At 28.5% G+C, this 13,405-nt stretch overlaps 3 protein-coding genes across 4 annotated transcripts; 2 read left to right on the top strand and 1 right to left on the bottom strand.

Moving 5' to 3' along the window:
- Positions 1-3,913: 3,913 nt before the first annotated feature.
- Positions 3,914-4,357, bottom strand: LOC105782464 (uncharacterized). The gene has a single exon (XM_012607218.2). It carries the CDS (start codon positions 4,355-4,357, stop codon positions 3,914-3,916), a length of 444 nt encoding a protein of 147 aa, XP_012462672.1.
- Positions 4,358-7,301: 2,944 nt separating this feature from the next.
- Positions 7,302-9,029, top strand: LOC105782462 (uncharacterized). Of its 2 annotated transcripts, none has more exons than XM_012607215.2 (3): positions 7,302-7,712; positions 7,801-7,922; positions 8,588-9,029. In XM_012607215.2, the coding sequence occupies exons 1-3, from the start codon at positions 7,557-7,559 to the stop codon at positions 8,865-8,867; spliced, it is 558 nt and encodes a 185-aa protein (XP_012462669.1). In that variant the 5' UTR covers positions 7,302-7,556; the 3' UTR covers positions 8,868-9,029. The 2 variants fall into 2 exon arrangements, with proteins under 2 accessions (XP_012462669.1, XP_012462670.1); XM_012607216.2 differs by having other exon boundaries at positions 7,306-7,712; positions 7,804-7,922.
- Positions 9,030-11,641: 2,612 nt separating this feature from the next.
- LOC105782463 (40S ribosomal protein S11) lies at positions 11,642-13,203 on the top strand. Its single transcript, XM_012607217.2, has 6 exons — positions 11,642-11,794; positions 11,884-11,924; positions 12,020-12,120; positions 12,464-12,608; positions 12,700-12,789; positions 12,903-13,203. The coding sequence occupies exons 1-6, from the start codon at positions 11,783-11,785 to the stop codon at positions 12,991-12,993; spliced, it is 480 nt and encodes a 159-aa protein (XP_012462671.1). The 5' UTR covers positions 11,642-11,782; the 3' UTR covers positions 12,994-13,203.
- Positions 13,204-13,405: the final 202 nt, after the last annotated feature.

Raw genomic sequence — 13,405 nt, 5'->3', positions numbered from 1 at the left:
ATTCGTAATTTTCAAATGCGTATATAAGAAATAAGTGTAAAATTTATCCATTTCCTACATGCCTTCGAAATTCCGCGTTGGTTACACTAGCTAGGTTGAGGTCAATAATTCGTTCATCAAATTGATACTCTCGTTATTATTGTGGTGGAAGTATTTTGAGAGGATGGTTTTGAGTACAATTATGATGAAGGTTTTTATATTAAAAGTTAGATTATATTTTGTTTTCTCTCATAAAAATAGATAAAGTGATCTTTATATATTTGATTAAAGAGTAAATTGGTTATTCCATCAGCCACGTCACTTTTTAACGTACAAGTAGATGGGATTTTTAATAGAAATGACCAATTTGCCTCTTTTTTAGTAGAAGGGGCAAAATGAATCTAACTCTTAATACAATGGCCTTTCATGATACTTCTACTGAAGTATTATGTGGATGAAATTAGTTCATGTACTATTAAAGAGATCAGTTTAGTGATTATATTATTAAGAAGAATTAGATAAGATCAAATTTTAATAAAATTATATTTAGTGCTTAAAAAATGATCATTTAATGTTTAACAAAATTAATATTTTTATTGCTTTTATGGTTACGTAGATAAAATATTTTGTTCGAATTTAATGAAATTAATATTTACTTGATTGGTCTTTATTTTATGTCTATTTATTTAAACACGTGTATTAAATAAGTTTTTTTACATATTATTACACTAGTAACTAAACGAAATATAAATATAAACTTTATTAAAATTTAATTTTATGTAATTTTTTAAAGGTATAAATATTAAGTTAATTCATTTATCTACAAAACTAAATCATATTCATCATATTGTATGTAACAAATTAAACACATTATTAAAAAAATCACAATCAATCCTAATTTATTTCATTAACAAAATCACGAAAATTCAAACCTAATAACAATAGCAACTAATTTCCATTAAATCAACTCAAAAATCTAAATTAAATATTAAAAAAATTATTACCAATGTGTATCACAATATATAAATTTTACCAAATACAGATATCATGTTAGACTAAAAAAATACATATATCACAGAAAAAATGTTAAATTTAAGGGTCTGTTTGATTGACGGAATTGATTTTCTGGAAAATCATTTCCAACTTTTCCAGCGTTTGATTGGCGGAAAACATTTTCCATTTGAAAAATGAACTCCAAAACAAGGGAAAATGGGTTACATTTTAGGGAAAATGTCTTACCCTTTCAATTTCCGTAAGACATTTTCCGTGCTCTCCTCTCTATCGCCTCTTTCATTCCTTCCTTCATTTCCGTAGAAAACCGCTTACATTTATCGATTTTCCAAGAACTTGTTTTTTAATTATTCAATACTTTTTAACACAATTACAAATAATTTATTTGATATTAGTTTTTTCAATTTATAACGATTAATATTGTAGCTTAATAATTAAGTATTATTATAAATAAATCATTGCAATATATGTAAAAATAATTTAAAATATAAAATTTATTAATATATATTAATATATGTAAAAACAACTTTTCCGAAAAATATTTTCAAAAATCATAAGCAAAGAGAAAATATTTTACAGATTCAATCAAACACCGAAAATATTTTCCAAGAAATCATTTTACGAAAAAGTAAAACATTTTACGAAATCATTTTACGGAAAAATATTTTCTGGCAATCAAACAGACTCTAAGTGTGAGTCCTTAATTTATTTCTAATTTTAATATATATTTTATTTATATTTACAAATTTGTAAAAATTCTGGAATCTAGAAATTGGTGTATTAAGAATAATTTATTTATTGTATCTCCAAGAAATATCTGGCACATGATTCGTTTTATTTTTATTTTTAAAATGGTACTGATTTTAGAATAATAAAATACACATGCATGTTCTTATATAATTTCTACTACAAACTCCTTCCAAGCAAAGGGTCGGCGTTGTTTCATATGCATCATACAGGAGACTAATTAATTATGTCATTTTTATTGTACATTTTTAATTAAAAATATTATTAATTATTGAATCTCGTGTTAGCACGATGATTAAGAATATTCATCATTCTAAATATGATCTAGGGTTGAATCACGCTTATCGCGTTTCTGTCAAAACTTTACTCTATAATTCACAAAAACAAAAAAATTCCATTAATTATTTAAAATTATACAACATATACTGACAAATATTTCACCTCCAAACTTTAATAGGTATAATTGAAATTTGAAATATTTTATTTTATTTAATCATTTCAACTTTTAATAAACATTTATATATATATATATATATATATATATCACTCGTGTCTACAATTTAATTATTTGAGTTGATGTTAATCGAACATTAATTCGATTGTAAAATATTTAAATTATCAATTTAATTTTTACACACAAGAAATATGACTGTAATTAAAGATATTTATGTCTGAAATAATTTATATAAAATCTTTAAAACAATCAGCATCTCATAGTCAAGCTATACATAATAAATTTTAAATGAAAATGACTAAATGTTTTTTTTATAATTGAATAATGAAATTACTAAAATAGACTTTTACTATATGTTTTATAATTTTATTACTATGTTTCTTTTTATTAAATAATACCCCACTCTATTAAAAACATTACAATAGTATAGATAAATAAATAATAGTTAGTTACATAAAATATATTTAAAATAAAAAATAATGAAAAATATTTATAATAAAAAGTAAAAATAGAAAAATAACTAAATTTAAATAAATGAAAATAAGCGAAGATTATCACGTCTAATAGTTTATTATACAAAAATAGTTGTGGAATTAAATAAGTGAATATTATTTAAATTAGATTAAATAAGATTTTTTTTACGAACTTGACAAAAACGTGTCCCGAGAAAAATGATTTCCACAAATAATAGTAAGTATAGCTCATTTGGCATAGGGGTGTAATTATGCTCAGTCGAATCCGAATATTGTCGATTTTGAACTCGACTCAATATCTATAGCTCGATATTTGAACATCTAATTTTAAGCTCGAGGTCGATTCGAGATATAATCTAGCTACTCGAGCTCAAGCTCGAGTTTAACTTAATAATTAAAGTTTAATATTAATCATATTAAGGGTAATAGCATAATTTAATAATGTAAAAAATATGAAAAGCTTTATAAGGCTCGCAAGCCATTTGAGTAGGGTATTACTAAAACTCGGATTTTGCTCGATTAATAGCTTGAGCTTAGCTCAATTATTACCAAATCCGAATATTGTCAAGTTTGAACTCGACTCAAGATCTGTAGCTCAATATTTGACTCAAGCTCGATATTTGAACATCTAATTTTAAGCTTGAGCTCGATTCGAGATATAATCTAGCTACTCCAGCTCAAGCTTGAATTCAGCTCAATAATTAAGCTTAAGGTTAATAATATAAGGGTAATAACATAATTTAATAATATAAAAAAATATGAAAAGCTTGAAAAGACTCGCAAGCCATTCAAGCAATGTATTACTAAGCTCGGATTTTGCTTGACCGATAGCTTAAGCTCAGCTCGATAATTACCGAATCAAGTTCAAATTTTTTTGTGTACAACTCCAATAACTTAGGAACACCAAGGTCTAATTTATACCTCTAGTTAACACTATTATTGTTGCAATTTAGGGAGATATTGTGTACAAAAATAACTAAAATTAAGACAAATTCACAAATAATTCAAAGGTTGAAACAATTACAAGATTTTATTTTAATTACAAGTTTAGTTACAAATACAAATAATAGATATCTAAATATCTATAATCCGTATGTAATCTAAACAAAATTAAAATTAAAATAAAATCGAAAAAGTTGATCATATTTTAATAAATACGTGAAATTTTCCATGCAAATTTTTTTTAAAATATTAACAAAAATGAAAAACCGATTAGAGCACCTTATTTATTCTCAAAATTTGATTTGAACTAAGCGGCGATTTCCCTAGAATTATGATTTGTAGTTGGAGATGGCGGTAACCTAGCAGTAAAGTTCCTAAAAGGGAACTCATCGAATTGGCTATCGTCGCATCCTTCGTCAAAATTCAAAGCGTAACTCGACGGATCGTATCGAAATTCCGCCGAGTTTCGTCTACCAAGACTATGACTGTGGCTATGACGGTGACCGTTTCCAATGCGATTAATCAAATTGCGGTACTTGTCTTTAAATTCCGGCGACTTAAGCCACGTAGAAGACGTCAGCCTCGGACTATTGTTGTCGCCAGCCTTAGGGCTCGGTGGTGTCATTGAGGCACTTGCCGCCAAGCGTTGGTTGTTTTGGTGGCGTTGCCATGGAAGACGGAAAGATGATTTCAGTTTTTGTTTTAGAGATGCTGGTGAAATCGGAGAAGTTGATTCGTTTTCGCCGCTCATTGTTTTCTCTTTTTTCTTTTTCTCTAAAAAGAGAGAAAATACAAGAAAATTTTATTTATTATTTTTAAAATGATAAGGAGGAGTGGGGTATAGAATCGGAATGGTGTGAAATTACGGAAATGACGCGAATGGCACGGAAATGAGAACGGAGGAACCTGAACTTCTGAAATCGAGGGATGGGTGTTTTGGGTATTTTAGGGGGGAAAATCAATGGAAAATAATGATTTTACGATTTCTTGTGATTTTGGAAATTCGTTGTGCCTGTATTTATGCTGTGTATAAATAATATGATTTTTTTGGGGGGTCATTTATGCGATTATTTTGGGATATTAAAAACAAATGAATGTATGGTATCTAAAGGTAAGTTAGATTTTGGGTTATTTTCCCATGATTTACTTTTTAATTTTTTAAAATAATATTTAAAAGTATAAAAAACTAAAAAAAATCATATTTGAGAAGTATTTATTAGTAAGTTTTTTAGGTTTAACTATAATAAAATATGAATTTTTAATTGAGATTATTATTGAAAATAAAATAAATATTGATTTTTCTCTTATTTCATTAATTATTGTTCTAACAACTCATTCTTATTTATGAGTTGGGGAGGGACTATGGATAGTTCTAAGGCATCGTGTCAAAAAGAATCTTCTGGGACTTGAAACTCTTGAAGAATCTTTTCCATTTTTCGGTTATGTATGGAAATATAGAAATAAAATGACCACAATTTTGGGTATTCACTTAATTTTGCTAGGTATAGGTGCTTTTCTTCTAGTATTCAAGGCTCTTTATTTTTGGGGGCGTATACGATACCTGGGCTCCGGGAGGGGAAAAATTACCAACTTGGCTCTTAGCCCAAGTGTTATATTTGGTTATTCACAAAAATCGCCCTTTGGAGGCGAAGGGTGGATTGTTAGTGTGGACGATTTGGAAGATATAATTGGAGGACATGTATGGTTAGGTTCCATTTGTATATTTGGTGGAATCTGGCATATCTTAATCAAAACTTATAATAAAATTGTTAAAAAAAATACATAAACATATTTATTATATTTTTTCACCTTATGGTGAGTATAATCTAATAATAATGGCTTAATATATAATTTGGTATTTGGGTTTGACATTTTTCTAATACAATACATGTGTCATTTTGGTCCAATCTAATATTTATATCGACAAGAGTTATATATTTTGGTATTATTTGATTTGAGTTTTCCATAATTTTGTCAATAGAATAAACTTAGTGTTAATTATAAATTTGGTTAATTTTACGTTTGGTTTGTCAAATACAGTCTCATGAATGTGATTTAATTCAGTTTTAAGGTTATTTTGATATTAAGTAATTCGAATTTTCATCAAACCAACTCTAAAACTTAAATTAAACACTAAAATGTTAATACCGATATTTTTAAGTACACCAACTTTTATATTAAACCAATAATAGTTTTAGGTTACAACTTAAATTAAGTTGGAATGTCCCCTCTTATATTTTTTCAGTCACATGAGGGCTATTGATGATTGTGGAAATATATGATGCAATGAGTGAGGGATGACACATCTCTTCTCCCTTTTTTGGATTCCCTTCTTCAATCATGATATTTGGTACATATAGTTGGTGTATAAATAATTATTCAATACACCCTTATTTTCATTTTAATATACATTTTATATTAGGTAATTATATTGTTAATTAAGGAAATCAATTATGATGCATGTGCCTTCATTAAATAAATCATTCAAAAAATCATAAAAATAAAAAAAATTGTTTCAATTGGTTTTTTAACTTGATTTAACCGGTCCATATTGTTTTGCGAATCAACCAGTTTGGTGTCTCTCTCCTAACCAACACCTCTACTAGTTTCGACCCGATTGGCCAGCCCGGTTCAAACAACACTGGCTCTAAGTCTCTAAATTTAGTACATTTGAAATTTAGTTCTCCTACTTTAATTTTCAAGAATTTAAATCCTTCTACTTTTTGGATTTAAAATTCCGCTATCAAATTATATATAACTACATAACATTTTAATTGAAAAGTTAATGATATCAACTATTTGAACTAGTTATTAATATTATAAAAATACAAGAGACCAGTTTATGTTAGAAATTAAAGTATAATTATTAAATCTCAATTTTAAGCATATTAGGACCAAAACTAAAAATTAGCCAATTTTATAAAAAAAGAAGGAAAAGAGTATGGCGGATGTATATCACGTGTTAGCACGAGGAAGGTTATACTGATTAAATATCAAATTTAAGCATGTTAGAAGGAATAAAATTGAAAATTAATCACTTTTATAAAATGAAAAATGAGATGGTAAGTATGTGTCACGTGATAGCACTAGGAATACTCTTTAAACCTTTCCTTTATATATAGGTATATCGATTTAGCATTCATATTTTATTTTAAACATGTATTTTTCTTCTATCAAGGGTTTGATAATACTTAATTCACTAGAGCAAGGTATACTATTTTTGGGTGGTATCGATACAATACAATTTACCAAGGTGTATATATTCAATTAATACAAACTAACTGATTAAGACTTAACTCGGTTGGTATGGGTATTGTTGCCAATACAAGAGGATATAGATTTGAGTGCGAAAGAAAAACTAGTGTAAAATATTCCAATTTATTATTGGAATGATGTGTTATGTGTTTAAGCCTATAAATTGACTTTTTTAGTAAAAAAATAATTTATAAAAATTAAAAATATTTAACTATCTATTTTTTTGGCCATTACTTACCTATTTATTCAATTAAAAATCTTTTCAACAATAAAATGCATTAAAATTTTATAGGCATGATCAGCAAAATTCCATTGGGAAGTTGCCGTGAAATTTCCTTTTCCCTCCTTAATTTCCTTTTACTTTTTTTCCCCACAATGTACTTTGCCATTTTTGTTTTCTTCTTCAACCATTTTGCTTATTTAATCATTATACATTATAATGCATAATATTGGACTTCTTCCAATTTCACAGTAACGTCTCACAAAATTCTTCTTTTTTTTCTTCCATGATTGAGTAAAAGATTTTTGTTTCTTATAAAATCAATGTCAGGGACCCGCTTCCCACTATCCTCCTATCATGTACCAAACCCAAATTTCTCTCGTTTTTTTATAGATTCAATTTGATCCCCCTTTCTTCTCTACAATCCTTTTTACAGTTTTAAAAGATACCGATCTTAATTTCCTTTTGATTTTCAATGGCGGGTATGCTAGCTGGTGTTGAATGTGCTCGAAGAAGACGGTTCCATCAAAGCGGTGGTTCATCTGATTCGGTTCTTGGGTTCACGAGGAGACCCTCTTTTTGTTTGTATACAAGCAACCATGAATCCCTTCATAGCTCTGTTTTTTCTCAGGTAATTCGGTTTCTTTTTTTTTTGTTTTATTTCCCAGATTTTTATAGTGATTTTAAACTTTGGGTTTATTTGGGGAAATTAATTGAAGCAGAGGAGGGTACTAATTGAAGGGTATGAAGATGATGATGAGAAGCTTGGTGAAGTAGCAAGAGAAGCTAAGGAAAGATTAGATGAAAGGTTGAGATCTCAAAGAAAATCAGAACCCAAAAGGTACTAAAATGGCAAAGACCTGATTGGAATATTGAATAGAGCAGTTTGATGTTTTGTTAATTTTCTTAATAGGTGAAATTATGGTTTTGGTCCTTATACTATACTAAAATATTTTTTTATACATTCGAGTATAACTCACAGATTCACACTCAGGCATTCAAGATACAACTACAGTACCACACCGGTTAAACCCATCGATGGATCCCACATCTTAGGGAAAGATGAATACTCTTGATCAATAGAGCCAACGTTAAATTTTAAGATTTATTTTTGGACTTTAATTCGAAATAATTTAAATTTAAGTTTTTATAATATATTGTTATTGATTAGTTCAAAGATTTGCAATAGTTTGGTTGAAATGTTAATATTATTTTACTTAAAACATCCTTTCCAAATTCTAACACAAAAAAAGCTAAAATAATATGATAACTACAAACTTTGAAAAGATTACTATCTACGATCAAGTGAACCTAGAGAATACCTTAATTTTAAATCAAATACATGGTTTTTCAACCGTTGAATTGGTTTTCGATCAATTTAATTTTTATTTAGTTTTTTATACCCTTAAATCAGACTAATAATCAATTCTCAGTTCGAACTTTTTTTTATTTAACAATCATTAGTTTTTAGGCACTTATTACCCAGTTTTGGGCATTGAAAAACAGGCAAAATAGCAAAGAAACTATGAACCACATGCAGGGAAAATGTTTGATTCAAGGGGAGTTACATAGAGAAGTGTTCGGATCAAAGAGGAGGTTGGGTTGGGTGAATTTGAGCTGCAAGGCATTGGAGCATGATGAGTGTCTGATTTGCTTAGAAAGGTTCAAGGCTGGTGAGACCCTGGTTCGACCCCCATGTGCCCATCGGTTCCATTCTAGGTGCTTGGTCCCATGGCTAGAGAATAATGGCCATTGCCCTTGTTGTAGGTTGGGAATTTTATCCTAGACTTAAATTATTGGGTCCTTTTTCCTTTATTTCATATCAATTTTCTTGTTTTATTTGGGTACATTACCGAGAAATTGGTGTGGTTTTAGGGTTTGTAATGTAGCTTACTCATGAATCAAGAAATGGTTATTTCCAATTTAAAAAGGTTAAATTTTGCTATTAGTTCCTGTGCTTTGTGAAAGTTGTGGATTTGGTCTTTGTACTTTAATTTGGTCATTTTTAGTCCTTGTGTTTTTCAAATTTAAAAATTTCAGTTCTCACATTAAACTGATTAAGTTATGCTATTTCCAAAATTTGATGTGCCAAGCACATTATGTGTAATATTATATTAGCTTGCTATTTTCACGTATTAATCACTAAAGAATTCAATCAATGAATTAACGACTGTCATTCGTGTCAATATTGAAATTTCAAAATGAAGAATAAGAACTAAATCTATAGTTGTACACATAGTATAGGGCTATTAATTAAATTTATCCAAGCGTAGTTAACTATTACTATTTGAGTCAAAACTAAAATTTCAAAATTGAAAAGTATAGGGTCTAAAATTAACTAATTCGAAAAGTGTATGAACTAAAATTGATCAAATTAAAATAAAATGACTAAATCCAAAATTTTTGCAAAGTATAGGGACTAATAGCAAATATTAACCATTTTAAAATGTGTGAATTTCCTCATGATTATAATAGTTGGTTATATAGGGACTAATAGCAAAATTAACCATTTTAATTACATACGTGTATATATACGGGTTAATTACATTAAGCGTTTTCAAACTATGCACCAATTTCTAAATCGAGACTGCTCCAAATGAATGTTAAAATTAATGTATCATTCCATTCGGATTTTTGCATTAAATGTCAACTTAGATTTTACGTGTTTAGAAAATGTATTAGGTCATACATGTTTGAAAAGGAACTATGTTAAATCCAAAATATAATGTAACACTAAAACTGATCGGTAGGTTGATAAAAGATTTGATTGAAACGATACATTAATTTAAGGATTCAATTAGAATGCTTGAGTTTTAGGGACTAATTTAAAATTTGACCCATTGTTTGAATAAGATTAATGCAATTAACCCTACATATATAGAAAATGTAGAGATTTGATGAAGTCAGCTATTTTGAATTAAAAGTTGAAGTAATGATTTCAAAAGGTTTTAATAAACAATGGATGATAATTTGACCCTTTTTTCCATTGTGTGAAATAAGACAAAATAAAGAAGTTATACCATAACCATTCTAGATAATTTGACCCTTCTTATTTTACTATATTTCCAGATACGTCCATAAATAAAATTACATTAAAATATTTATTAAATCAAAATTAAAAAGCATCTATTGATATTTAATTTGTTCAATTTAGTACATAATTTTTTTTCTCAAAACATGAAATTAAATTTATTGTTTGACGATTTAAATTTTATTTTTTAATATAGTGTTACTTAAGTTTGATTTTGATATTTAATTTAGTACATAAATTTTTTCTCAAAACACGATATTAAATTTATTGCTTAACGATTTAAAATTTATTTTTTAATATAGTGTTTTGCGCAAAATTTATCTTTTACTATTAATTAAATGATATTAGCATTACATGTACTTGTCCAAAACAAAATATTAAATTTTGTCTAAATCTTTCCATATTTAAAATTAATAAAATAACTCAAATTTGTTTAAATTCATTCTTAATTTCTAAAGTTTACAAGAAAATGCAATTTTATAAAAAAATAACAAAAATTTATCTATTATTAAGTGTTTAAACATAGACTTAATATATTTTTTAACATATGTACTGTAACATTGTATAAGTAATTATAAAAAGGAAAGCTACAAATATAGTCTCCCAACTATAAAAAATTATTTTAAGCATCCAAAATTAAAAAAATAGAACTTAAGCACTCACGTTGCATAGTTCGGTTATTTTGATCATTCCGTTAAAATCACAAACGACAAGTTAACGTAATGTTAAAAATCAGTATAATAAAAATTAATATAAATTTTAAATTTATTATTACACTTTTGACAAAATTTACTTATTTTATATATATTTATGTATATATATTTAAATTTTGTAGAATTAGGATAAAATTAATAACATTTGTAAATTTTGAAGGTTAACTTTTATGAACTTGATAGAGAAGTTAAGAAATGACTAGTGCCGTGTACATGTCAAATTTGAACTTTGAATATTAGAGCAAACACTAAACTCATTTTTTAAACTGGCCTTATTTTTTCTCAAACCATATTATAAATTTAATATTTTATTCAAACCATCTAAAATATCATACAAATTACCAATTGAGCCTTAGCTCGATTGGTATGTGGATTGTTGTCAATGTAAGAAGACGTGAGTTTAAGTACGCTAAAGCGCATTCCTCCTATTTATGGGTTGGGTGATCAAAACCTATAATGATATTATTTTAAAAAAATTAAAAATTTCAAGACTTAAAACCTGCTAAACCGATTACTGAATATGTTACTTTTCTCTAAAAATCCGTTTCTTCCATCCTCTAGTGTTGAAATTGGTTACCTGTTTCAGTGCAAATCCTACTTGACATAATCAACGACCGATTTGTATTTCCTTTCAAAAAATATTGATTTAAAAAGATGCATGAGACTCCACTATAAAGGAATCTTCAAATAGATACCACCAATTTTTAAGTAAATTTGGGAATTCGGATAATTCAAAAAATAAATATATCTTACATGATGTGATTCTTATTCCTATCCTTTCCTATTGTGGGTTTAGTTTTGGACCTAATATTTTGAAGGCCCAATTCTATACGCTGATCCCACATAAAAGCCGAGCTATGAGGTATTAGCTAGGGTTTCTCGTACCAAAAACTCTCTCATTTTATCACTGCCGCTTTGCCAGCAGCCGCGCCACACTCGAGAGAGAGCTCGTCAACCATGGCCGAACAGGTTCGTTCTCAGATCCATTCTCTCCACGCTCTTACTCTCTTCTATTCGCTTCTCATTTTCTGGGTTTTTTTCTCTCTTCTTTTTTGCAGACTGAGAAAGCCTTTTTGAAGCAACCAAAAGTGTTTTTAAGGTAATCTCAAAACTGAAATACATGAATGATTTTCATCTTTTTTTTTTAGCATTTTTCTGATTTGGGTTTTATTGATTGTATGTCGTTTTTTTCAGCTCAAAGAAATCCTCAAAAGGGAAGAGACCTGGAAAGGGAGGGAACCGCTTCTGGAAGAGCATTGGTTTGGGCTTCAAGACTCCTCGTGAAGCTATTGAAGGTTCGTTTTTTTGTATGTCTATTTATGTATGTATTTAGATATTGTGGAACTATGGATGTTCAGTTTGTGTAAAAGAAATTTGTTGTTTTTTTCTTGCATTAAGTGGCTTAAGCTTAGTAAAGATTGCTTTAAGGTCATGCTAGTTAATACTTCTTGTAATGGATCCTCTATTATTTGCAAGTAAAGAACAGGTGCTTTACTTGATTGACACCAAGAATCTGAAATTGGGAGGGAATATATTGTATATAATATGTTTCTATGCTTTTAGAATTCAGTTGATATCCGAATTATGGCATTGTTGGTTATCTTTTGATGATGATTTTTGTATATTTGTTTAATAAAGGAACCTACATCGACAAGAAATGCCCGTTTGCTGGCACGGTTTCGATCAGGGGTCGTATCTTAGCTGGTACTTGCCATAGTGCTAAGATGATTAGGACAATCATTGTTCGACGGAATTACCTTCATTATATCAAGAAATACCAAAGGCATGATGCAGCTCCATTTTCCTGTACTTTCTTAAGTGAATTGTAGTTTTTAAAATCTCTTTTGAAGAAATTTCTTCTTTTTTTTCCCCAGGTATGAGAAGAGGCATTCGAACATACCTGCACATATTTCTCCATGCTTCCGTGTGAAGGAAGGGGATCATGTCATTATTGGGCAATGCAGGTTAAATTTCTAAACAGAGATTATATTATCTGTTTTTGAATCTAATCTTTTACTGTTAGTTGTAGCCATTTTTTGGCTGTTTGTAATTTTTGTGTATTGTTTTCTAATTACAGGCCATTGTCAAAAACCGTGAGGTTCAATGTTTTGAAAGTGATTCCCGCCGGATCTTCCGGCGGTGGGAAGAAAGCCTTCACTGGAATGTAAGCTGCGAGTGTTATTCTGTGTTTTTGTCTGGGCTCGTAGGAGCCTATGTTTCACTGTTAGATTTCTTTTGTTATTGTTTTTCTTTCCATTTACTTTTTATGTTTGGATGTTGACATCTGGAATTTTGAAGATATCACTTGAATATGCTTGAATTTTTGCATTACTAGTATATTCCCATTTTCAGATAATAAATCTATTATTTAATTATGATATTATGGATGAAATATCTGGTTTCTTTAAGCCAAGTCATCACAGTTATCTGCTTTGAAAGCTATAATGGCAGTGATTTGAAGCAGCTACTATTTGCAGTACATAAGGTTTCTTGCTTGCAATATACATGAATACATGACATGCAATGCATCTTTCACCTAATGGCTGGCTACTTTTTGCATGTTTACTTTCTCTCCCTTTC

Source organism: Gossypium raimondii, chromosome 13 (genome assembly GCF_025698545.1).
Source record: "Gossypium raimondii isolate GPD5lz chromosome 13, ASM2569854v1, whole genome shotgun sequence".
Classification (NCBI taxonomy): domain Eukaryota; kingdom Viridiplantae; phylum Streptophyta; class Magnoliopsida; order Malvales; family Malvaceae; genus Gossypium; species Gossypium raimondii.
The sequence above is the reverse complement of the archived record's forward strand: the minus strand, read 5'-3'. Positions and strand labels throughout refer to the sequence as shown.